This window comes from Acipenser ruthenus, chromosome 22 (genome assembly GCF_902713425.1).
Source record: "Acipenser ruthenus chromosome 22, fAciRut3.2 maternal haplotype, whole genome shotgun sequence".
NCBI classification, from domain to species: Eukaryota; Metazoa; Chordata; class Actinopteri; order Acipenseriformes; family Acipenseridae; genus Acipenser; species Acipenser ruthenus.
In genome coordinates, this window is record NC_081210.1 from 3,665,605 (window position 1) to 3,690,239 (window position 24,635).

The 24,635-nt window shown below is 36.4% G+C and overlaps 1 protein-coding gene across 41 annotated transcripts in view; it reads right to left on the minus strand.

Moving 5' to 3' along the window:
- The window catches only part of LOC117431445 (RNA binding protein fox-1 homolog 1), a 603,925-nt gene that overhangs the window by 30,366 nt on the left and 548,924 nt on the right, over positions 1 to 24,635 (minus strand). For 30 of the 41 annotated variants that reach the window (XR_009308100.1, XR_009308101.1, XR_004548688.2 and 27 more), the window contains 7 exons: positions 24,142 to 24,384; positions 9,553 to 9,696; positions 8,895 to 8,948; positions 6,841 to 6,933; positions 5,104 to 5,164; positions 1,810 to 1,863; positions 716 to 757 (listed from right to left, as the gene is read on the minus strand). Coding sequence is in view for 38 of the 41 variants with exons in the window: in XM_058995817.1 (XP_058851800.1) it covers positions 716 to 757; positions 1,810 to 1,863; positions 5,104 to 5,164; positions 6,841 to 6,933; positions 8,895 to 8,948; positions 9,553 to 9,696; positions 24,142 to 24,384 (691 nt within the window). In the remaining 3 variants the exon portion in view is untranslated. The remainder of the gene's footprint in view (positions 1 to 715; positions 758 to 1,809; positions 1,864 to 5,103; positions 5,165 to 6,840; positions 6,934 to 8,894; positions 8,949 to 9,552; positions 9,697 to 24,141; positions 24,385 to 24,635) is intronic. The other 11 variants (XM_058995815.1, XM_058995819.1, XM_058995811.1 and 8 more) reach the window with 2 other exon arrangements.

The window sequence follows — 24,635 nt, forward strand, 5'->3', positions numbered from 1 at the left end:
GGGAGACACTTTGCAAATGGGTTACATTTCTGTGATACAAATGAAAAGTTTGCAGAAAATATGTCTGTGTTTCTTTCATTTGAACCCATTGCTTGTTGTCTTCAAAATGTAATATAACCAGAAGGCAACACGTGATTGGGTTGACACTTTAGTTTGTTTACACCCATGGGTAGTTTTAGCTACTACTTGCAACATTAGTAAGTTATATGTATGCACCTTTAAGATCTGTTATAATCCAGAAACAGAAATTAAAAAGGGGTTTGCCTCGAAAGTTGTTTTTGAAAATTGCTTACATTTTACAGGAAACACCTGAGGAACTGCTGTTTTAAACACAAGATTATAAAGAGATGCAGAACTACAAAAAATAAGATGAAAGCAGGTTAATCTTATTTCCCCTTGCTACCACCATCATGACACATTAATCTCTAGTTAGTTATACATGCATTTTTATTACCCAACAGTAAAAAGAAATACATGTTTTCCCCATCTGCATTTGGGGATGGGGGTGGTAGGAATTGTTCCTAGACCTGCAAGGTTAGACAAAATTGTAATTTATATATATATATATATATATATATATTATATATATATATATATATATATATATATATATATATATATATATATATATATATATATGTATATATATATATATATATATATATATATATATATATGGAAAATATTGATTTAAAATTGAAAAAATATATTTTACCCAGTTCATGGCCCAGTGCACGGAGACAATTAGAACCATATTCTGCACAAAAACAAAAAAAAAGAAAACATGGCCGTTATTGTGCAGTACTGACGATGAGATACTGTACCATCAAGTAAAGTGAATAGATCCTTAGTGCCTAAACCTCATTACATACAGTAGAAAAAGGGCTGGCTCCTATCAAAATTCAGGCAGTTTATTTCTGAACCCAGTGAAACCTCAAAAGGCTTCAAGTCTTTTCTGATCACAGACAGTATTTGAAAGAGGTGTCTCTCTGCGGTTGCAATGATGAATCTGTGGGCTGCCTGCCATCTCTAGATAACATCCAACTACAAGAGGACCCACTGGCTAATTGGGAAAAAAATGTCGCTGGCTGCTAGAGCCTGCTTAGAAAACACACACAGCCCAGCACAAGACTGTACACTGGGGGAAAGGACCTGCCTCTTCCTAAATTACCCATTTCCAAAAATCTAGGCATGATTTTAGTTATATAGCTATTCTATTTAAATTTGGATTGCATGTCTTTTTGGTTTCTTGGTATTATTGCATGTCAAGCCCCTGAATCTCATTTTAATGTACATGATTCAAACAGTTCCACCTACCATGCAAAGTCTTTCTAATACACTTGTATAATCCTTCAAAAGGTACAGTTCATTAGTCACATACTGCACACAGTTGTAGGTCTTAGTACATCAATAGAATAACATCTTAAACAGATTTAGGGAAGCGATTACCAGGATTTAGCCTTCAAGTAACTATGACCCACATTTACAGGACTGTATGTAACTTATTGTACACAAATGTGCACGCAAAGTTTAATCTTTTTTTTGCAAGCAGTTATTGCATTAATTTGCCAGTCAGATGATTTTCTCCATCATGATGGTTAACCATATATATATATATATATGTATTGTTGCTGGTTTGCAAACCTGTATGTGGTAAATGTCTTGAGTTTTTTCCTTTTGTGTAACTCATCCTCTGTTTCTTCTGTATGTAAAATGAGGTTCGGGTGAAAAACAGGCTTTGTGAGGACTACAGTATAAATATGATGTAAAGCAGTTTCACAACATAGGAATATTGACAACTCCATTTACCTGCATAGAATTCTGGACTGTAGACTGCACCCACCACTGGATTCAACTTCCAGCCTAGGAAGGAAAAAGCAAGTTGCATTAACTCTCCTCACCCATTTGTCAAACCGATAAGGCTCTTTTGTTGAGAATAGAGCTCCAATGATTACCATACATTTCATTATTCAGACGTACGTATATTTTATATACAGCTTTTTATAAGCACTTTATTCAAACTCAAATAACCCAAAATGCTATATTTTTCAGATTAAGGTATAATAGAGAGACAGGCATATAAACATGATCACTTTACTGTTGTGGAAGCCCACGCTTACATTTCATGGAGAAGTAGGACAGCTCTAGTTGCTGGAAAGACTGGCAGCAGCTAAAGGATGTACTTTCAAGGAGGTACAAATAAGAGCAACATAGAAATAACAAAAAGTTAATGTTGTAATTTGTCTTGTACAGCCTGACGAATGCCACAAAAACTGATTAAAGCTTGTGGCATTTTGAAAAAGAGGCCACGGATCTCATTTATGTGGTGCCATTCTCAAATGGGCTGTCTCACCGCTGTTTCAAAGCCTACACTGCAGCAAAAGGGTGTAGTGGGTGGAGAGGCGGGGGGGGGGCTGACAGATCTCTCTCAGACCTTAAGTTACACTAATGGCCTCTCAATTTGTCCAAGAAAAATCCACATAGATGCTGGTCGATGCTCGCTGCTGAAAGGTTGTCTCATTTTTCATTTGCACTCCCACTCCCTTTTTCTGATGGCTGCATCGTCTAACTTTCCAGCGCCGTAGCAGCCAAGACTTCCATTCATCATGGAAATAACAGCAATTAAACTTTACTTTGTCTTGTCTACGAGCCATGTGCCAGCCCATAACTGTGTGGGTTAATCATGTGTGACAGGAGCTGACGTCCCGCAGTCTGAAGGCTGCTGAGGTACCTTGGCTGGAGACGGAGAGGAAAGCAAAACAAGCCAGTCTCCCTGTGGTCACTATCGATTGCCATGAGGTTGAGCATTTGTTTTTGTTACAAAATCTGCACTTCTAAATTCTACAATTTAATTTCTTATTTAATTACGCCTATTGTTGATTCTACATAGATTATTGTTCATATTTGAAAATGTTTACCCACTAATCCAGCAAGACTCAGACTTGAGGCTGATTATGGAGGAGTGAGATGGGGAGGCTGCACTGGATATAGTGCACAATGATTCAACAATGGGCTTTACTGCAGCGCAACACTAATATGCTTCCCCACATCCCTATCCCACGCTCACCCGTGAGGGATCTTTTCAGAAACCATATCTACTGGTTGAGAAAGAAGCAAAAGAGGCAAATTGACTCCCAGTCATGTTTGGTATTTAAAAAAGAACTAGGGACCTTTTTGCTCCATATACTTAAAAAAACCCCACATAGGTAACTGTGCTTAATTCATTGTTAGGGATGTGCCACAAATGTGTTCTGGAGATGCATAATTCCTACAATACTGCAAGACTGGCATTGTATACCGTGGAGCAAGGGTGTCTTCATTACAGTATATCCCTGTTTATAGAGACATTCAGCAGATGGTTTGCACAACCTGACACCTTTGTATAGTTCTTTCTTAAAGAAAAGCCTTTTGTTGTGTGCATACAGATGCATGTGACATACAATGCACACCCACCCACACACGCACACAAAGCTCATGAAAATCTATTAACATTGTATTATAGCTGCAATTTTATCTTAGTTGTCCCCTACAATTGCCCAAATCCCTATTTGCATTGTTTGTTTAAACTGTCATATTTCATGTCAATAACACTAAATTATCTTAATATTGTGATGAGGCAGCTGTAAATACAGAGATGAGAGAGCGAGAGTTAATTAAAACAAATCTGATTCTGACAATGTGACACCTATAAAAACCTGTGACAGTGCATTAAGTTTTGTTTTATTATAAACGGTGCCCCGACCCACTCATGATTTCAATTTGCAAGGTTTATTATGCACCATGCTATCACGGTATGCAAGCCTCACCCTTTAATAACTGACAGTACCTCGTTTATGTCACACAAGGGGTGTCCTGTCAGCCATTTCCTACAACGCTCTCTTGTATTTAAATTGGACTTTTCCAGGTCATGATGACCGACTTAATTATTGGACGTCGCTCTGTATCTGTGCTTGTTCCAGAGCGCTGCAATCTGGCAATTTATTACAAATATGACTGTCTGAGTTCTGCTCACGCTGCACTTTTGTACCTTCAAACTAATGAGCTCTCATGCGCTGACAATGAGAATTTTGTCAGTCTGGCTGTACCAGTTTGGTAGCTGAGTTTTGTGTTGATCTTAATGAATGGCATTGTAATACATTAAGATACCATTGACAAAACGAAAGAGACATGCAATATTATAAACAGCACTTGAACTTCTGTAAATAGATCATTCTAATTTGACATATTTTTTATCTTCTTCTCAGACCATGCTCTTCCTCAATTGATCTATGCATCGGACTGTCAATTTCATTCTATCAGTAATGGCACAGCTCTGTCTCACTGTACAGCACAGAACTGCACCAAGCCCCCTGCACATTGTACAATGAACAAACAGGAGTCTCAGTTCAAATTTCGATCTCAAAGCAGTATTAATACACCACTCTAATCAATATCTGGGTGTCAAGAAACCAGATGAGTCATCGTTATGACATACCTTTTAATTCTTAAAGCTACAGGAAAGTCACAAGAAATTGGGCCTCCTTACAATTAGGTGGTTACCAGCTATCGGTTAAACAGATGGAAAAAGCAATTGGTGATCTGTGAAAGCCAAAGCCAGAGAGATGCTATAAACCCCCTATATATGTGGCATTTCTAAACAGGGATGCTTCACATTGATTTACTATAAATCCAGCTCCAGAGCTGTCAATCTTTACCATTGAAAGCCCAGTTACTGTTCCAATGGAGGGCAAGCGCTCGACCTCCGCACTAAAAAGACTACCACCACCAAAACATACATACACACACTCTCACACTGTAAGCAAGTAATGATTGTACTGTATTACAAGAAAATCAATCTCGGCTTCCAACACTAATTCCCAATGTGTCTTCTCAAACTGTAGGGTTATTAGACTGTTGACTATTTCCGCTGCTGTAAAATACAGTGGCTCTGTATTTCATGCTGTCATTTGTTATTTGGCACATCATATGTTAGCAAAATAACATATTGTACTCTAGTTTAATGATCTAAACGTCGCCACTCTTTAACTATATTAATCCCTATTAAATTAAATGAATATAGATATTGACACCATTTTCAAATACAGTTGCACATACAGCACTTACCATTTGCATAAGGGTTGACAGGCTTTTTGTTTGTCATTACTCGGGCTGTGGCATTATTAACCTAAGCACAAAGATGACAATGTTAGAAAAAATTACAGTGGAAACAGTAGGCATTATTTAATTTATTTTACTCAAAATCCATGCATTAACATTACATTAATATGCATAAAAAACAATGCATCTGTATTGAAATAGCTTGAGATGCATACATAATAATCACAAACTATTTATCATTACATTTACTTTCATAATCAGTTACAGAATTAAAAGAAAAACTATATTCTTTCATTTATCAATTTTAGAGAAGACATAAAAAGCAAAACAAATAAACAATAACTGCATATCTTTAAACAGTTTAAAGCATGCATTTTAATTATTCATTACAATTTTCAAAAACTAGAAAAACAATCAAAAATATCTATTCATATATGAAGGAACATGCAGTGGAAAAGGGGAAGATAGACAAGGTACAAGAAACAAAGAAAATGTAAAAAAAAAAAAGGGACAAACAAGTTTAGCAGTGTGCAACATAACCCTTGAGAATAGAGGTACCATTGGAAAAAAGCAACACTTAGCATTCAACACTAGGAACAGGAGCCTTTGTTTCATCGCAAGAATTTAAAAAAAAAATCATTCAAGCTTGAACCACAGCTAACAAAGGATAAAAAGAGGGTGCATTATTTAACACAATATGGAGTTAACAATCTGAGTAAGATGTGCACGAGTCAATTCAATCCAATCAGTGCCTCTCAGGCTACTAAAACGTACACTCAAGTACAGGCGTACCAATGTAAAATAGCATCAAGAAACTAAACAACAAGTCAAACGAATTCACGTGGTATCAGCGCTTAATACGTGAAACGGCAGATGGACTTCTCCACTTACCATTGGGAACCATCGCCAGCATGTGTATGTATACAGTTACCATGGTTACTGAGAGTTTGGTGAGGGCCCTATATGCTATCGTTGAAAAGGGGGAAAATGAAAAGGCAAAATATGCAACATCTTACTCAAAGACTACACCACTTAATATCGGAATTATTCTAGAAATATATATATATATATATATTTTTTTTTTGTTGTTGAAAAAAGGCAGCGTTGAGTGGGAATCCGTGGTGGCAGAATATATATATATTTTTTTTTTATGAAAAATTAGTGTATGTAAAAAAATCTGATTCAAGCTAATACACTTTTTCTCTCGTGAGGCTCAAAGTGTCACAAACTTTGGCCTACTCGAGCTTAGCAAAAAATACATCCTAAATGCATTTCTTACCGGTTCAAATATTGTATTTACTATTATTCATTTTTGTATTATTTATCTATTTTTTGAGGCCACTGCATATCCCTCATCAACCCTGCAATAATAAAACTAACCATATCTGTTTCTTAGAAAATTACAGCATTTTTAATTCGGAATTCACTGCACCCAATTTTTTTTTTTGTCAAAAAAAATAGTATTCAACCATATAGGGAATCATAAACTTCATGTCAGGCCTTTTTTTCTGTCAGTAAACAAATCCTAGCAAGAAGAACATTAAATAAAAATAAATAAAAATAAAAAGTCCATACAGGCCCTTAAAAAAAGATATATATCTAAATATAAATATATAGATCAAATTAAAACATGGGGAAGGGAGGGGGAACACATGAAGAGACAAATGATGCATCTGAAACAACACAATGAGAATGAAGCAGACATTGAGAAAAAGATGAGAAGGGGATAAATGTAACATGCACCTCTATTTTACGGCCCTCTACCACAGTGCCGTGTAATTTCTCTCTCGCTCTGTCCGCATCAGCACTATTTTCGAAAGTTACGAAACCAAATCCCTGCATGCAGGCGGGAGAAGGGGAAAACAACATGCACATTATTAATTCAATCATTCATTGACCATAATTTATTTCTTCCGTTACTTAATTTTTATTTACATTTCTTGTTCTCGCTTGTTTTTTTTTCTGTGACATGCAAATTAGAAAAAAAAATATATAACAGCATTGAGATGTGCAATAAATAAGCAACAGATGACAATATCTTCTCCTTGAGTTATAGAGACCCCCCTAAGAACGTAACAAGTAAACATCCCGAAAATCTAAAAAAAAAAAAAAAAAAAAATACCAACAGGTCATAACAGAACAATAACAAAAATAAAATGGAATCAAAATCAATGTACAGTGTTTTCGTACAGCAATAAAAAAGAGACTGAAATTATGAGAAAGGTGAACCACTCATTTCACATGCAAAAATACACCCACCCACCCCCCCCCCAAAAAAAGAGAATACATTTATAAAAATAATAAATCACATGTGCAGATAACTGAGATTTAATGCCAAAATAATTGCCCATTATGTCATGCTGTAGTGGTTCCACTAAGAATGTTTTTCATGCAACACTAGGGACAAATTAACAATGATTTCTTTGTCAAACTTCAGCCTTAACTTATAATACAAAAAAAATAATACTAATAATCAAAAAGTCTATATTAACCACTAAACATTTATCTCTCCACTTGTCAAAACAAAATCAAACAAAAAAATCACTTCACATGATATGGATAAAAGATATGAGCAATGATAAATCAATCAAAAATGTACATACTTTTTTTCTTTACTTCTATGTACCACAATATATACAGTATATTATGATTTACATGGCATTTCACATTTAATTTGTTGCTAACATTCTGACGACTGTCTTCAAATTAATACCCAGGCCAGCAATATGTTGAATGCTTTTAAAAAACACATTTTTCCTGCTGTTGTGTTTAAATTCTGTCCCAGACATTATTTTGAGGAACCCAGTCTACACTGTCTAACATCATTACATCATTTATAGTTTGATTTAACAACAATATCATTTCACATATATACACATTATTTAAAAGACTGTCTTATTCATATTCCTTGTTGATATTAACACGTTGAGAACCTTGTTATTAACATTAACAAAACAATACAATAAAGCCTGGTATATATTTATATTTTAAGCAAAGCAAAAAAATTAAGATACTAGATCATTCAAAAATCCATTTTAGAATGTTGTTTTCAGACAGTGTGAACGCAAGTCTTTAGAAGGAGACTGATTATTTGAATCAATATAGATATTTACTCAACTTTAACTTTTATGGTTTAGTCGGTTCTCAAAGAGTTAAACTACTGCATAAGAATTGGCAAAAAGAACAACTGACTTTTTATGTGTGACTATGAAAACTCTCTCTCTCTCTCTCTCTCTCTCTCTCTCTCGCTCTCTCTCTCTCTCTCTATATATATATATATATATATATATATATATATATATATATAGACACACACACACACACACAAAAATCCAGTTCAATATGTACTGTACCCTCCACAGGTGCGTACCTTTCTACTTGGACTGCCTAAAGTAAGCAATAGTCTGCTTATGATCACTTATCATTAATGACAGCACACTAATGCACCCCAGTTTTGTAACATTTATGCTTCTGTACAAAAAAATATTGAGGTACATTGTGCAAAATTTTTTAAGGCAAATTTATTTCAACAATAAACTTTTTTTTTTTGTATTTCTTTGCAAATGCATCTGGGGCCTGTCTTCGTAACTTGTTCTCATTCAGTATTTATTTAAAAAAATAAATAACACAAATTCTAAAAGCAGTTGTTCTTCGTTTAGCAATGTATCTATCTATCTATCTATCTATCTATCTATCTATATATATATATATATATATATATATATATATATATATATATATATATATATATATATATATATTGAAGCATGCACAATGTAAAGATATGGACTGCTTACCTTCGATCCACGCTCATTAAAGATAATTTCAACATCTAATATTTTACCAAATTGCTGCAAAGAAATAGACAAAAAAAAAAAGAATTAGTCAATCAAATGAGCGTGTATTGTTTTCTTAAATTAAAATGTCATTTAAACCCATCCAAACATTATGGCAAGACAGCATCTTCAAGCATTGCAGCTGCCAATCATACACACATACATTGTCTATTGTACTTGTTGTAAAATGACACTACTGGGGTACATGAAACACTAAACAAAGCATACATATAATTATATGATTAACTTTCGTCAAGTTAGTATTGTGCTATCTAAGCCTCAAATTGCTTTAATGAAAGACAGGCTTTTCTGTATATACCTGGTGACCAAAACAAAACATCTTGCTTATATTAAACAGCAATATACTTCAGTATGCTATAGCAGTCTTATATGTAACATTAAGTTTATTTTTACATTGCATTGTAGTCAATGAGACAGCCCCCTAAGGTATCAAAATGAGAAATATAATTAGCATTTTTTTTTTTTTTTTTGTACAGCAGAACCTATTCCTTGTGCCAATTTGTGTTACTATTTAAAAGCAGCCTGATGCAACAGTGCACACTACGGTATAAAAAATGGGTTGAAGATTTTTAATAGCTGCCGGTGGAACAGTACTTACACCAAACATTTGCCTGAGGTCTGGATCTCTGAATCTGAAGGGGATATTTGAAACGTGGAGCCGCTTGGGCTGTGTCTTGTTTTCTGAGTTTTCGGAGGACTGTGTCTGCTGCTGGCCTTCAGTCTGTGCTGCATCATCTGTCTGCTGAAGAGAAGAAGGAAAGTGAGAGGAATATAAGTGAGGCTTCTCCATCGGCTGCCTTCAATGTTAGTCTTTCCCCTACTTTCTGGTTGCCTCAGTTGAGAGGTTCACAGAGGTCAGTGTTGTGAGAGAAACAGCACACTCCCACTGCCTTACTGAGTCCTCTGTTATAACTTGGCATCTGTACCAAAGATCGCATCTACGTTTAAATCCTGTTAAAATTACTTTTTTTGTTTTTGTTTTGTTTAACTCAACTGAAACACCACATTCCTTTTGGAGTGTGTTTTCTGTTTGCACACAGGTTTAAATTTGGATGGATTCATACCAAAGCAGCTGAACTGACCTTGAGACAGTTTTTACAGAAGAGCAGCCAAATAAATCCATTAACTGATCTTGAACAGAAAACACATCTGTGCAGAGCATTGAAGCATAGAGCATGTTTAGTTTTCATTCACTTAGAAATGACATACTTCAGAACAGTAAGGGGATGCCACAACTGTGATACAAGCAGGTGATACCCAGAGCCACACAGTTTGTCATTCCAAAGTTGTATACTGTATGAGACAGGGTAGGTAATCTTTGTATTTTTACCAAATAAACAGAGAAGGAGGAGGTCGTGTGCATTTGCTATTATGAATGCCTGCCATGTATGAGCTATTTTCTCCACTTTTTTCTTTTCTTTCAGTAAAGCCTCTGTGGTTATACAGTATATACTCGGCAACACTTTAGTTTAGGTATCCATTATAAGTGATTATAATCAATCTATAAACATGTTATTAATTATGCTATTAACAATTATAGAATATGATTAGAAATAATAAGACTAGTAGTATACACTTTTGCCATTGTTTTTTTTTTTGTTGCTATTGTTTATAAGTACGTATAACGGATATAGTCTGTCTGCCTGTCATTTGTTTGTCTTTCTGTGCATGTCTGTCTGTCTTTATATGCCTGTGTTACTAATTGTATGGAGCTGCTTTGTTTTTGCAATACAGTTATAACCCACTTTTGCCATCTCTCTCTCTCCCGGCTTGTAATTTTTATCTTACGATCTGTTTAATACTGCCTGTACAAACAGTTGAGGACACCCACTGTAGGATTAAAGATTGAAAATATCGACCTGTCAAACATTTTTAGATGGAACTTAATAGGTAGCAAAATTGAAATAGCCTCATTATGTTTTGTCAAAGATGTTTAGCAAACAGAGTTCTAATTCTGTGTTAAGCACATATTTTATTTATGAAGCAGTGTAAATATAATCTGGATCAATGGAGTAACTGGATACAGAGTGGTCTTAACTCCTGGTATTATATCTGGACGTTACATTTGAGCCTGATTACCTAATAAGGATCCATTCATAATGCTGAACAATTTCCTTGTCTCTCAAGAGTGATATGGAGATTCCTTCTACACTTAATCTACACTTAAAGCATCTCACCAGTGTTTCATGCTTGTTTCATGCAGCCCTCCAGTGATTAATAGCTTATTTGTTTGGTTTACAATTATTTGAGTTCACAATTTTCTAAACACTGTCCACACTAGTTTCACTGACCTGAATTTGCACTCTTTTTGGACTTCCTACATTTAGGTCCAGATTTGTGAAGCAAGTTGTAAATATACTGTCCTTACACACAAAAGCAAACCTACATAATACTATAGGCAAGGAAGTAGCCTTTCCTGACCTTGCCTATGAAACAAAGGCAGTGGTACTCTACAACATTACACATATTGCTGCATAATAGCTTGAAAACAATTGCTGTGTATGTCGGTGATAATTAACTGAACATATTTATGATATTAGTTTTTTTTTTTTGTTGTTGTGTTAATTCAATTTTAACATGATTTGTTTCATATAGGATGCAGCACAACAACAGGAATTAGACGTTTAAATAAATCTAATCATGCATTTTTAGGGTTACGATTAAAGCACATCAGATTATTAATAGCATTATGTCAATGGGGCTGAACATTTAATTTAACATATTTAGCCAAATAACACTTTTGAGAAAGCACCGTGGGTGTTTTTGATAACAGTGGATAGCAGTTAATTAATCAAGCTGAAGTTAGTGACTTATATAATAGGAGCCCATGGGTAGAGTGATCCTGATCTCTTTAGCAGTCACTCTTTTACTTCAGAGTTTCTTAAGCAAGGCTGACTGCTCACTCTCTGATTATTATTCAGGCACAGCCCTGCTGTTTGTTTTCACAGTCTGTACAAAGCCTTTTAAAGAAATGGCCATTGCCATACAAAGCCGTTACATTAAGGAATGTGCACCTTAATTAATCTGCAGTACTTTCTTCTTGTCATTCTTCTGCGTCTTGTAATCTGTAATGCATTGCACCTTTACATTCTTTGTATGCAAGTTTACTGAGGCAGTTAAGGCTGCCTGGTTTGCTTGTTTCTATAGAAAACTAAGCATACAATAAAGTGCATTCACACATTATATATTAAAGAGGATGACAGACATATAAGCAGAACTAATGACAATGGATGAAGGTGCTGTATAAAAGGTAAAACAAATGAAAACAAAAAACCTAAATAAATGCTTTCACTGTGTAAATGAACCATAATTATATTATGTGATTCTCTGGTTCAAATAAGATTATTTAATATTGTCCATGCACCTTACTGTAATTCTGTTGCTCTACACATTTATCTGTCAATTACAGGAGCTGAGCAGTGGTATTTAGGGGGAATCAATGAATTGACCATTCTGCAGACATGTCTTAGTTGTCAGTCATGCTAATAAGGGACTGGTATTGATTCATTAACCCCTTAACTAAGTAGTTTGGGACCACCCACTTTATTGATCAAACAAATTAAAAGCTTTCACTTTTAAATAAAAGCAATTTCAGTTATTAAATATACAGTGTACTGTAATCCCTAATATACTGTGTAGTAAATTAGTAAACTATACAGTGTGTGGATGATATGTAACTGGCATATCACACGACTATAGCACTGTGTGTTGGGATTTAGCCAGGACAACGGGGTTAATACCTCAAAAGTGTGCCATAGGGTTATTAATGTCCATACAGTAAACAGGACCTTGTTTGACATGCCAGTGCGTTTATTTATTAACAAGTCTGGATACTAAACACCAAGACCACAGGGCTTCTCTGTACAGGAGCCTGTCTACAAGAAGTTAAGTTAGAGCATGACTTCTACTTTTAAAACTTTAAAAGAGTGTTCTACATCAGCTCATTGACAAGGGCATTCCAAAAGTACAGCAAGAACTAGGAACAGCCTAACCTGCTATGCATTTCATAAACTATAATGAGCAACAATTTTCCATCTGGCAAGTTATTTTTTTCTGAAGTAACCACTTGACAAGTTCTCAAAGTTACCAATGATGATGATGATGATGATGATGATGATGATGATGATGATGATGATGGAATTACATTTTCACAACCCTATTGATTGTTGCCTTTCTCTTTCATATTTGTAGTTATGATAAGAGTTCACTTCTTATCAGTTTACTTCATCAAAAGGTCATCTCTGCAAAAGTCTACCATGAATTGTATATATTTTATTACTCTTTAGGGCTGTATTAAAGCAATGATAGTGCACTCATATTAAATTTAATTTAGCCTTACAAGGACCACTTGCCAAGGACTTAGTTATTCCCTACATGTTTTGAAACAAACTGCCTTTTTGTACTAATGGCTTATTTAAATGCAAGCTGCAATATGACCAGAATTCAGGCGGAAATATTCAACAGATGGGCTAGTTTAGTACAAGGTGTCGCTAACAATGATAGATTTTTCAGTAACACTTTAGTTTAGGATTCTGTGTAATAATGCTCATTATTTCTATTCATATTCTATAATTGTTAATAGCATAATTAATAACATGTTTATAGATGGTTTAGAATCACTTATATCGGACCCCTTTATTTTTTGTACCTGTTCAGTCACAAATATTTATTGGCAAAGATTGCTCCAAAATCCAAAACACATTTCAGTACGACGTTTCTAATTTTGAAATACATCCACCAAATGTCCATAGTTTAGCCGAATCTCGTACACACAGTGTGGCCGTGTTTTCTTGTACAGTTGTTTCTGTCAGTCAGAGAATCTCGTGTCCAGGTTACTGTTACAGTGCTTTGTATAACATTTGTGTTTTGGCCTATGCTGAAAGTGAGTAACCAGATTACATTAATCACACATGTTCTTGTGGAGATGTGTTTGGTGCCCTCATAATATCCCAGGAATTAGTCACACACAGCCTTGTGTTATTTGGTGGTCCTACAGTATGTCAGCACTGACAGGGGTTTACTGTACCTCCCATAATCATATGGACCATTGCCAATCTAAAATAAATAAATAAAACAAAAGGGTTCAGTGGTATAAATAAACCTGGAGTGCAGGAACAGGGATTCTGAATGGCCTTGTTATCCTTGTATTGGATGATCGCTTAAGATAAGTCAGGGTTCTGCCACATTGGTAGGCAGTGTGAGGAAGGAAGGCTTGTAGTGTATTAGGTTGATAAACCTACTCTTAGGGTAGAGAGACTTTATCGTAAATGCTATCAATACTCCCACTTTAACATCTAGCAGCCAGACATACAATTGGTGGTGAGGGAACTGTGACAGGGTAGCGTCACGGCCCAGGATGTTATCGGCAGGGAGAGAGACCCAGAACACAGAAAGATGCACTTCAAGCGCAAATGCACACTTTTATTTACAGTAACATGACACAAACAATAAGCAAAACACATTAACAGAAACAAATGTCACAAGGGCCAAAACAAAAGGTTCTACAAAAACTCACTGACAAATACACCACATCAACACAGCGCAAACCTCCACCTCTATCACCAACATTAATTCTTAATTAACACCCGTGATCACCCTTTTTATACACCTGTGCTAGAACCTAATTAATCATTAAATAAAGTTTATTCAATTTACAACTCCAGCCACATTCCCACGTGTTTTGACAGGGAGGAACGTAACCCTTTTCCTGACAACCCAATATTCCACACACACACACACACACACACACACACTTGAACCCTTTCGCCCCGCCACAGGAACCTATACAAAAAAATCAGGTTTAATACCTGTGTTTCAAAAGGACAACCACTCACACCAATTCGCAATGGTGCCAAGGGCTTTCAGGAAGAATCAGATGCTTGCTAAAAGCAGACATTCAAAAACATGCTCATACACAAGGACAGATTTTATGTCACAGTACCTGTAATTTAAAATGAGTGCCTTTGGATTATCCAGACAATATACAGTACCTGTGGCAGAGTATAGATATTGAATGTAGGTGAAGGTGAAGTTTGTAGTGGTATTGAGGAAGACAATATGTGTGAGACACTACAGCTTTTTTAAAATAACACAGTGAATAACCAAATAAGTAGCATACTTTTAAATCAAAGCAAATGATATAATTGCTGTAGCTTAAACTGACCGACAGCAACAGTGCTATACAGGAGACAAACAAATGCTATTATTCTCTGTGGTTTACACACTCCGCTCTGCAGGGATGTGTGAGTGCAAGAATTGAGCACTAAACTAAAAAAGATTTCCTCTTAGAAATGCATTGAAGTGTTTTAATATGTTTGAGAAAACCCGCGGTTAGCAGATAAGTGCACCTTGGAAAGCCCAGGTGCTCTCTACTTCCACACCAATCACACTATCACTCCTGAGAAATCCTGAGATTTTCTTCCGGGCATTATTTGATTAAGTTGACCATATTATGTGAGCGATGGTTGAGCACCAACTGTGGTATTCTTTTGACTAAATTGATGTGTGCAATGAACACTCTCTCTCTCTCTCTCAATTTTCAATTCAATTCAATGGTGCTTTATTGGCATGACTTATAATAGCAGGCGTTGCCACAGCAATTATACAATACATACATGCATATATACATTGAATTGGAAACAAATTAAAGAACAAAAAAAAAGGGAAAATAGTACTGTTAATGATAAAAAAAAAAAATTCAAATAATCTCTCTCTCTCTCTCGCTCACTCTCTCGCTCTCTCTCTCTCTCTCTCGCTCTCTCCTTGCTCTCTCTCTCTCTCTCTCAGCTTGAATAGCGCCCTTGCTTTAACCACTAATGTTGGAAGCCAAGTGAATTTGCAACCACCCACAGTCAGGCTTCTTTCAATCCGTAGAGAAGAGAGTGCTGAGTTACATAAACCTGTGTAATTCAATACTCGCCTTAAAAAAAAAAAAAAAAGAAAATGACAGATTGCTGGCGAGTTATTATTTTATTTAGGTTTGTACAAAATTGTCATAAAACTTGAACAAAAGGTAACTAACTTGGACTGTGCAGCTGTATCAGTAATTAAGTAAGTAAGCACTATGTATCTTTACAACCCTGTCAGATAAATGAAATATATCATTGTTTATTGTAGTTTCAAGACATAACATGGCCACAAAAAAAAACAGCTTCTATCATCTGCTGCAACCGATTATCATGCTCTGTTTTCCTGTAGCCCAAGGGTTCTTACAGAATTAGAATTTCCTGCAGATGTATAGCTGAGATTTCCTAAGTGTTCATCCATATACACAGCAAGACCCCCCTGTTACACTAGAAGTCGCATTGGTTAACTTCTTTGAAACTGCTTCATGTGAACAACATTTGTTCTTTGCTGCTTCAAAGCAGTGCTTAGTTATAATTAAATCATATCTAACAATGTTCAAAAGGTAGGAAGAGTCGGTCTCTGAAATAACAGAGCTCAGTTCATATTCCATGCACAGGCTCAGAATAATAGATCAATTCATTGATTAGCATCAGTTACTAGTCCTCTTTGTTTGCACTCTGATCAATAGGCACCACTAAACAAAGAGCAGAGTACATCTGGTTTAACTGAGCTATCTTTCCTGAACTCCCTGTTTGTTTAACACCAGGTACTGACATGGTCCAGCTGGACCTGAATTATTATTTTTCATGGATATGCATAGGATTTACAATCAGACTAGGTCACTGATAGGGTTATATTAAACAACAATTAGTAATTTATTAAAAGTTACTTTGCTTATAAAAGAAAACACGCCTGCTCTGAAAAAAAAAGAAAAACAAAGGTAATAAATTGAAAGGAAGAAATAGTGATTGAAACTGAAAGGCAACTGCACTTTAGTGGACTCTGGGCAAAGATTATCCCAGCAATCCTAATCAATTTCACACTTACTGTGGACACTGCAATTACCAGCGTTTACCACTCATTATCTCACGCTGTGTTCTAAAAGACAAATAGTGAAATGACTGCCATCGACTCCCTGTGCACATAAACATGAGCATTGGAGTGAAAGCCCTGGGGAGTGCTTCCATATGGCAGGAGTGTGCCAGACGCACATCCTTATGAGCAACACCAAACCTATCAAACTGGATATATTTTTCATATGCTGGTTATTTTGGATTCCATTTTTCCAAATGTAGCACCTTTTTTTGTGTTGGATAGCTATAAAAAGTTAGTATCAGTGTTTCAGAATCACTACAAAAATTTGTATTTACTGTGGACATGCATCTATGAGGCCACTGCTTGTGGTTAGAGATAAATGATATAACATTATACCTCGACTGCACACGCATTTATTGGCCTTTAAGCTATATTGTTCAATATTATTTACAGTGAAAAACTGACTGTGTGTGCTGTGGCTAGCAACCTTGGCTCTGTGTTACATCTTTGCTAGCTTTTTTTTCTGTTGCTTTTTTAAACTATATATCTAAATTATACTCTTCAAGTGCTGTGCTGTAGGTTGGGTCTTGTTGTCGCCCTTAAGAAAAAATGACACCTAGTGTTCTACGGCTTCTGTTCAAATAAAGTTTGTAATTGTTAATTGTTGACACAGTGATAGCTAGTCACTGTCATATCCCCACAGCAGTAACAGCAAAGAACAGAAGCTGGAGGCAGCATACTGTAGGTAGTGCATGCTCTGTCTGTCGGATTGAAATCTGAATTGAGCCACAGACGTGGAGATATTTCACATTCTGGTCAGTGTTAGTTCACGGGGTGATGGAGGCAGGAAATGACTGTTGCTGTATATATTTTCCGCCACGTGGACATCAGGAAAAGTCCCTGGTGGGCACCGTTTGCTGAACAATTTGCATCGACTCCAGATTGTCCTCAAGTAACAAAGATTGCTAAACTCAATGTGGATCAGAGGGGTTTTATTTATTGAATGGCATGTAAGTATTTCTCCAGCAAAAGACAACACATAGGAAAAAATACAAATGTAAACATACATATTAATATTGACAAAAAAATAAATAAAAGAAATATAGTACCACCACCAGATAACTACAGGGGATCCAGGATTGGAAAATCTTCATAAAAAAATAAAAAAAAGAACAAAAACTTCATGACTAATGATTCAGTACTGTAATGCAATGTAGAAAGAAACCCATGGGACATTTAATAGCCATTCAGCCATTTTGTTGTCCATCGACATCCATTACACAAAAGAAGGTTCATTGATGGCCATGTACTGTCTATGAACAAACCATTTATGACGAAGGTTTGCGTATTGTTATTAAAAATATCACTGTTTTTAAAACTACAGTTATTAATTTGAACTGAAAAATGAACCGATTATGCTAGGACTGTATGTGGCCTATTCTGTTTACTTCGTAAAGGTTGACTCTGTCTTTATCTATGATCTCAGTTGCAACCCCATCGATGAAGCTCCTGTACTGCGCCCAGCTGGGCAGCATAATAACACCTCTCAGCGACTCAAAGCCCTCTCCATAAAGAAAGCCAGGGCCCCTGTGATCTGAGGGAAGAGCCTGTGAAGTGGCTTCAATGTACTACACGGGAAGTGCATTTGGAGTTGAACGGTGTTGACACAACCCACTGCTGAGTAGGACTTGAAAAAGATTGGTTCCATGCTGAGACTGAACAGTCAGCTTAGGTTAATAGGGACAATGAAAGGCAGTGAAATCATTCGGCCTCTTAAAAGGTTCTTGGTCAGTAAAAAGGAGAAAGCTTTTCATCTTTTTGATAATTAAAGAAATATAGTCTTTTCAACAATGGGATGAATAGGAATTTTATACTAACACTGATAAAGCCAACAGCCAAAATGTGCTTCTACCTTGGAATTATGAATTTATACATATTTATATAGTAAAGTACGTGTGGGGGTGGGGAATCACATTTCCTCTACTGTAAGCAGGTTATTTCAAACCAGGCATTTACAGTAGCATGCATTATAAATCTGCTAGTTTCACATTGTACAGAAAGCAGGTTTTTCGTATCTTTTATTTTTTACTGAGGCGTATCTTTTCTTTCCTATATTAATTCGCTTATATACTTTATTAGTGGAAGTTTCATTTTTGTTGATTGGTTGTCCGGGACCCCCAGTATTGAATACAATTTTCTTATCATCACGCGGTTGCAATATAAACCACCTGCTGTAAAGCTCTCAAAGGAAGAACGCTTTTTTAAAAGCTTGCTTCAAATAAAAACATAATGCATGATAGCGAAGTCATTAGTTAGTAAGCATTTCACTTTACAGACTGCATCACTCTTGCCCATTTACACTGCAAGGAAACACTTTATCATTATGATATAGCAGGTTGGTGGCAGTCCCTCAGTCTTTCACACTACATTAACCTTTTGTACCTAAGTATTTATGACCTCATCAGTATGTATTTATCAAACTGAAAGCTTCTACACAACAGAACAGCAGCAGGGGCACTGTGGTGTAATTTCATTTAGGCTTTCATCTGATTTTTTATTGATGTGGTGTTGTTGTTTTTTATGTATATATTTAGGTGATTTTACTGGCTTTTAAATGTTACTGGGTACCATTAGCTTTGCCCCCCACCCAAATAAACAAATAAATAAATGCGACTGTAATGACGTGCGAGTTAAACCCACGGTAGCCCCTTTTAAAGCTATCGTTTTTCCACAGTTTGCCATGATGAACCTGGTGTAAGTGTTACGTAAATCAATGCAATACACGGTTACTTTCAAAGCCAGGAAAGTATTATATAAATATTAATGCTAAATCCACCACTGCATTTGTGCACCCCTTTTAAAGATCCTCACAGATATCCCAATAAAATACTACATTTCTATCAATTGTCCTGGCCCGACATATGGCATTTATTAGCCAGAAGATTCAATAAGTTGCTGAAAACTAGCAGGTAATCCTTAGTATTAAAAACAATAATACAAAAACAAACAAGACAGATACTGTGCTTATCTCTTGCAGTCAGTGGGGTCTATTCAGCCAACAGTTTACATTTACATTTTACCAAACCTGTCATATCCCTAAACAGTGTGTCTGTAGTTGAGCTAGGATGGAAGCCCTACACACGGCTCTACACCCTGTGTGTTAAATGTTATACCACAGTGCCTTCTTGCGAAAATCAGTCAAAATTGACATGAGCTTCCTAAGCTGCATAATTATGGTGAAATTATTATGTTTGTAAGTATTTATAGTGCTTTCACATTACATTTTGTGGGGATGAACAGGTTTGGTAATATCAAGATGGCAATAACCATCAATACATACTGGTTTAATGCGCACACTGGGGGCATCATACTGTAACTCCCTGGCCCACTCCATTATTGGAGCACTTGTAGGTCTATCAGTTTGACTCATGTCTGAGGAAAGGTGACCTCAAAACTATTGTTTTTTGGCAGGACAGATAGATAGATTCTTTTAAACCCCAAGATAGCCCCTAACATTCCAGTAAATGGGTATATCACCATGTCCTGTAAGGAAGTACGGCTATCTGTCTGTGATGTTTATAAGCTGTGGAAAATCAATTTTCTCTGTGGTCCCTGGACTGATAATACTGACAGTGTGTTTTCCATAAACGGCACTCTTATGAAAGACAAATGGAGCAGCGACTGGATTTCAGCTCCAAAAGCTGCAAGGGCATCAGGTTTCTTGCTCTACCCAGAGGGATCCCAGCTGGTTGTAGTGGGAGATTATGCGTCCCCACTGTCACACATTAAATCCATCTACTGCTATCAGTGTTTGTAATGTGCTCCTATCGCTTGTCTCACATTTCTTTTTTTCCCTCACAAAGACTACAAAACTAGACGTTTTTTGTTCCTTTTATGGATTTATGAGTGTGTGGCCTCCACACAATTGTAAAAAAAAAAAAAAAAAGGAAATCACAACTGATGTCAAGATTATCTTTTAAAAAGAAGGAATTTGAACATTTTAAAGAACCAAGTGTTTTAAATTGTCCTTGCTCTTCAGCATGTTATCGTAAAGTGAAACCTTTCATTTTTAGCGTAAAGTACATTTGACTTCAGGGAAAAGCGTTACACTTTCTTTGTTTTTTTTTTTTGGCAATTATGTCTTTAGTTTTATGAAGAACAATAAAGCAACGTGCTGGTCCACATGTAGATGTTGGCTGCCAATGAGATTGTATGAACAAAACCCAGAATAGCTTTCAAGGACTGGGCATCTGTGTTCTAAAAAAAAGGTACTACGAACAGACTAATTTTCGAGAATACTCCATTAATGCAAAGATAAACAACAAAATAGCTAAAAGTTTAGTTAGGTTAATTTCACGTATTGTATTTATTTATTTCAACTCATCACATTTAACTCTATGCAATGTGATCCTTATTGTATATCCTTCCCGGAAGTACTAACTGTACATAGCATACAGAAGACCAGACTCCTCTGCATCTTCACAGACACATTTTCCTGGTGACAAGTAACAGGACTAGTTTTTGACTCACTATTTTACAAACGTTTTGCATTCAATCCTGATTTACTTTGTTGTCCCTGCTGTACAAAATTCAACTTTTTTTTATTTTTAATTTATTTATTTATACAGGAATGCAACCCATTGAGACCTAGATCTCATTTACAAGGGGGTCCTGTCAGCAAACATACAATAAAACAACACAATGTCATGTGTGGTACTGTCTTAATCATTTCAGGAGTCATAAGCAAAGGACATTCACCTGAGCGTATATGGATCCTTAATCAGGATCAAAACATTTACATGAAGCTAAAACATTAAAAGAAAGACAAATCAAATCAAATTTACTCCTTATATCATGGTTACAAGAGTTGAAAGATTTTGGAAGCCGATAGGCAAAGAACATTTTACCCAAACTGTGGTGAAGCATTGAGTTAAAAACATCCTAACGTGTTGTCACTGTTGTTTTTGTTTCTGTATTATTAACCTTCGGCTCTGGCCAGCTGTCAAATGAAAGTGGTTTTCCCTGGATTGACCTGGCCTGCTGTCAGAGGTTAAGGGTCAGGACCCTTATTAGGAGGTGGGAGTGCTCAGCAAACAGAACTGGCAAATTCAAAGGCTCCTGTTCAAACAGGACAGTGTACAGAACAGAACAAGATGGCTTAAATCCCATTCAATGGCGTCCTTAGTTTTGAAATGTATTGTAATCTGACGCCACGTGTCAACAAAGGCTGAGAAGTGAGTTTTTATAGTCCACTGGTGGTCCCCTTATTTAGCTTGAATAGAGGGTCAACTGTCTTTATTCCTTTCTGCTCCCTCGCTGCTTGTCAGTTTAGTCTGGGACACGTTTCAAACACTGAGTTTTAATGGGCTTCTACTGCTGGCGGCAGCACTCTTCTCGCCAGCAGTTCCTAAAGAATCAAGCTGCAAACTCAGTTTCTAATGGTCCTTTATTGTGCTGACCTCTGTTTTAATGTTAACATCAAAGGATACTAAGCTCTTAACTTGCAAAAATGCTGACAGATATACTGTACTGTGTCCAGAATAAGAACTAAAAACCATGCTTTAAAATGGCCACCTCTAAATTGCTCACAGCTACACTAAACTGCAGAATGAGAATACGTGGACCAAGATTCTAAGAGGCACTAAATGGGAAGTCAAAAGAAATTAAATCAGAAGTAGACTTCTATTGCTGCTCAATACAAGAGAGCTTACCCTGCCTGACCCCTGACCTCAGGGCAGCACCAAGCTCACATCAGTTTACTCACAAGGGTCATTCATCATGATTAGTGTGCTCATGAATGAGGATGAATGAGTCATTCTATCTGGTATGAGGGAAGCGCACGGTAGTTTTTGCCCAAACACCCAAACACCCAAACAGCGTTTTTTTTTTTTAATTTAAAAATATTGATTTAGGGTTGTCAGAGAGGGCTAAATTCCCAACACAGCAGTGTTTGGTTTATTATAAGGAACAATTTACACCCAACAGTGCTGTACATAATAAGGCTGTAATTCCATCAAGAAATTCTGGCGACACGATAACCACAAGAATTCAGTTCAGGTGTATCTTACTATATACAATGACTCTTATCATTTGGTATAAATATGTTTTTTTATTCCTCATCTCACATTGCCAAAAACTGATTACTTAGAACTTAAAACGCCAAGTTTAATTTTCTTGGGTTTTTTTAGGTTCCCAAATAATTTATTCTCTAGTTTAGGAATGTTTATTGAAAGAAACATGACTGTTCCAAGAGTATTATTACATTCCACTGCTCATACAAACTGTTGACCCCTCACTGCCCTTGTGCAAGGAGATACATACAGTTTGAGAGACTGTACAACCCCCATGGGGTCATGTACTTATGAATGGCTGACACTTTTTAGCTGATGCTGCAAACTGTTCTTACCAGTTCCATAATAAAGCCAACAAATGTAATGAACTTTGGTCTCAGCCCATATGATATAATGGTCTCCAATGCCCAGTGACCCATAATTCTATTGGCCAGTCTAACCACTGGAATCAGTTACTGTACTCATTTACTCTAAAGAAATATAATATAAAATATTTAGCTTTTTTTTTTTAAATTGTGTTTAAAAAATAAATACAAAATTAAACACATTATAAGGCTATACAGCTGGTTTTGATAACGTTTGTTTTTATACACACATGCCTGTTTTATAATCTCTCTGACGGAGAGCCATTTTTAAAGCAGGACATTTGCTATTGAAGTGAATTTGTCTGTCTAATTTTGTCCAGGGCATCCCTGGTTTTCATTGACAACGATTGGTGGATCCTTCAAGTCCACAAAGTAGCAGTTATGACTTTTCTCATCTTGAGCAAGAGGGCAATTCTATGGTAACAGCAGTAAAACTCCACCATGTGAGTTTAGATAGGAGGCTGTGTGGTCCAGTGGTTAAAGAAAAGGGCTTGTAACCAGGAGGTCCCCGGTTCAAATCCCACCTCAGCCACTGACTCCTTGTGTGACCCTGAGCAAGTCACTTAACCTCCTTGTGCTCCGTCTTTCGGGTGAGACGTAATTGTAAGTGACTCTGCAGCTGATGCATAGTTCACACACCCTAGTCTCTGTAAGTCGCCTTGGATAAAGGCGTCTGCTAAATAAACAAATAATAATAATAATAATAATAGATATCAAACAGAACCAGGTGACCTAAAGTCAGGTCAATCCAGGGAAAGGATTGAACATTAACTAATTTCTCCACCTCTATTTCTACAATGTGATTGTTATATAACATTCTTTATACTGTATATGAAAATGTCACTGTTTAAAAGCCGATAGGGTACTTACTGTGGCAGTGCCAGAGACAGTCTGTGTGTTTGCGTCGGGGCCACTCTGTTCGGTGTGCGTCTGGGCGGGAGGGTACATGTTTAGTGTGTGCTCAGGGACTGTAGTCTGGCCTGTGTAGTCTGGCGCGGGATGGGGGTGGGGAGTTGTGTACTCAGCAGGGATGCCGTTCTGGGGGGGTGCGAACTGGGCTGAAGCGTAAGGCTGTGCCATCGTGTCAGGAGGTGCTGTAGCGTCCTGATTACCCTACAGAGAAGAAAAAAAAAACAAGATAAGAGACAGATTTAGTGGCAGTAGAAAGGAATACAAAAAACAATGTCTTTTTTAAACAACACAGTGTTTACCACCGGTACAAATGAGTAACAGAGAGACACATATCGGATACTGTATATAACATGGTATGGGGGTAAATATATTGACAGATAAACACATCTACAGACATACTGAGAGATAAATCGGATAAATCGGCACATCTTTCTCCACCCTTAGTGTAAATG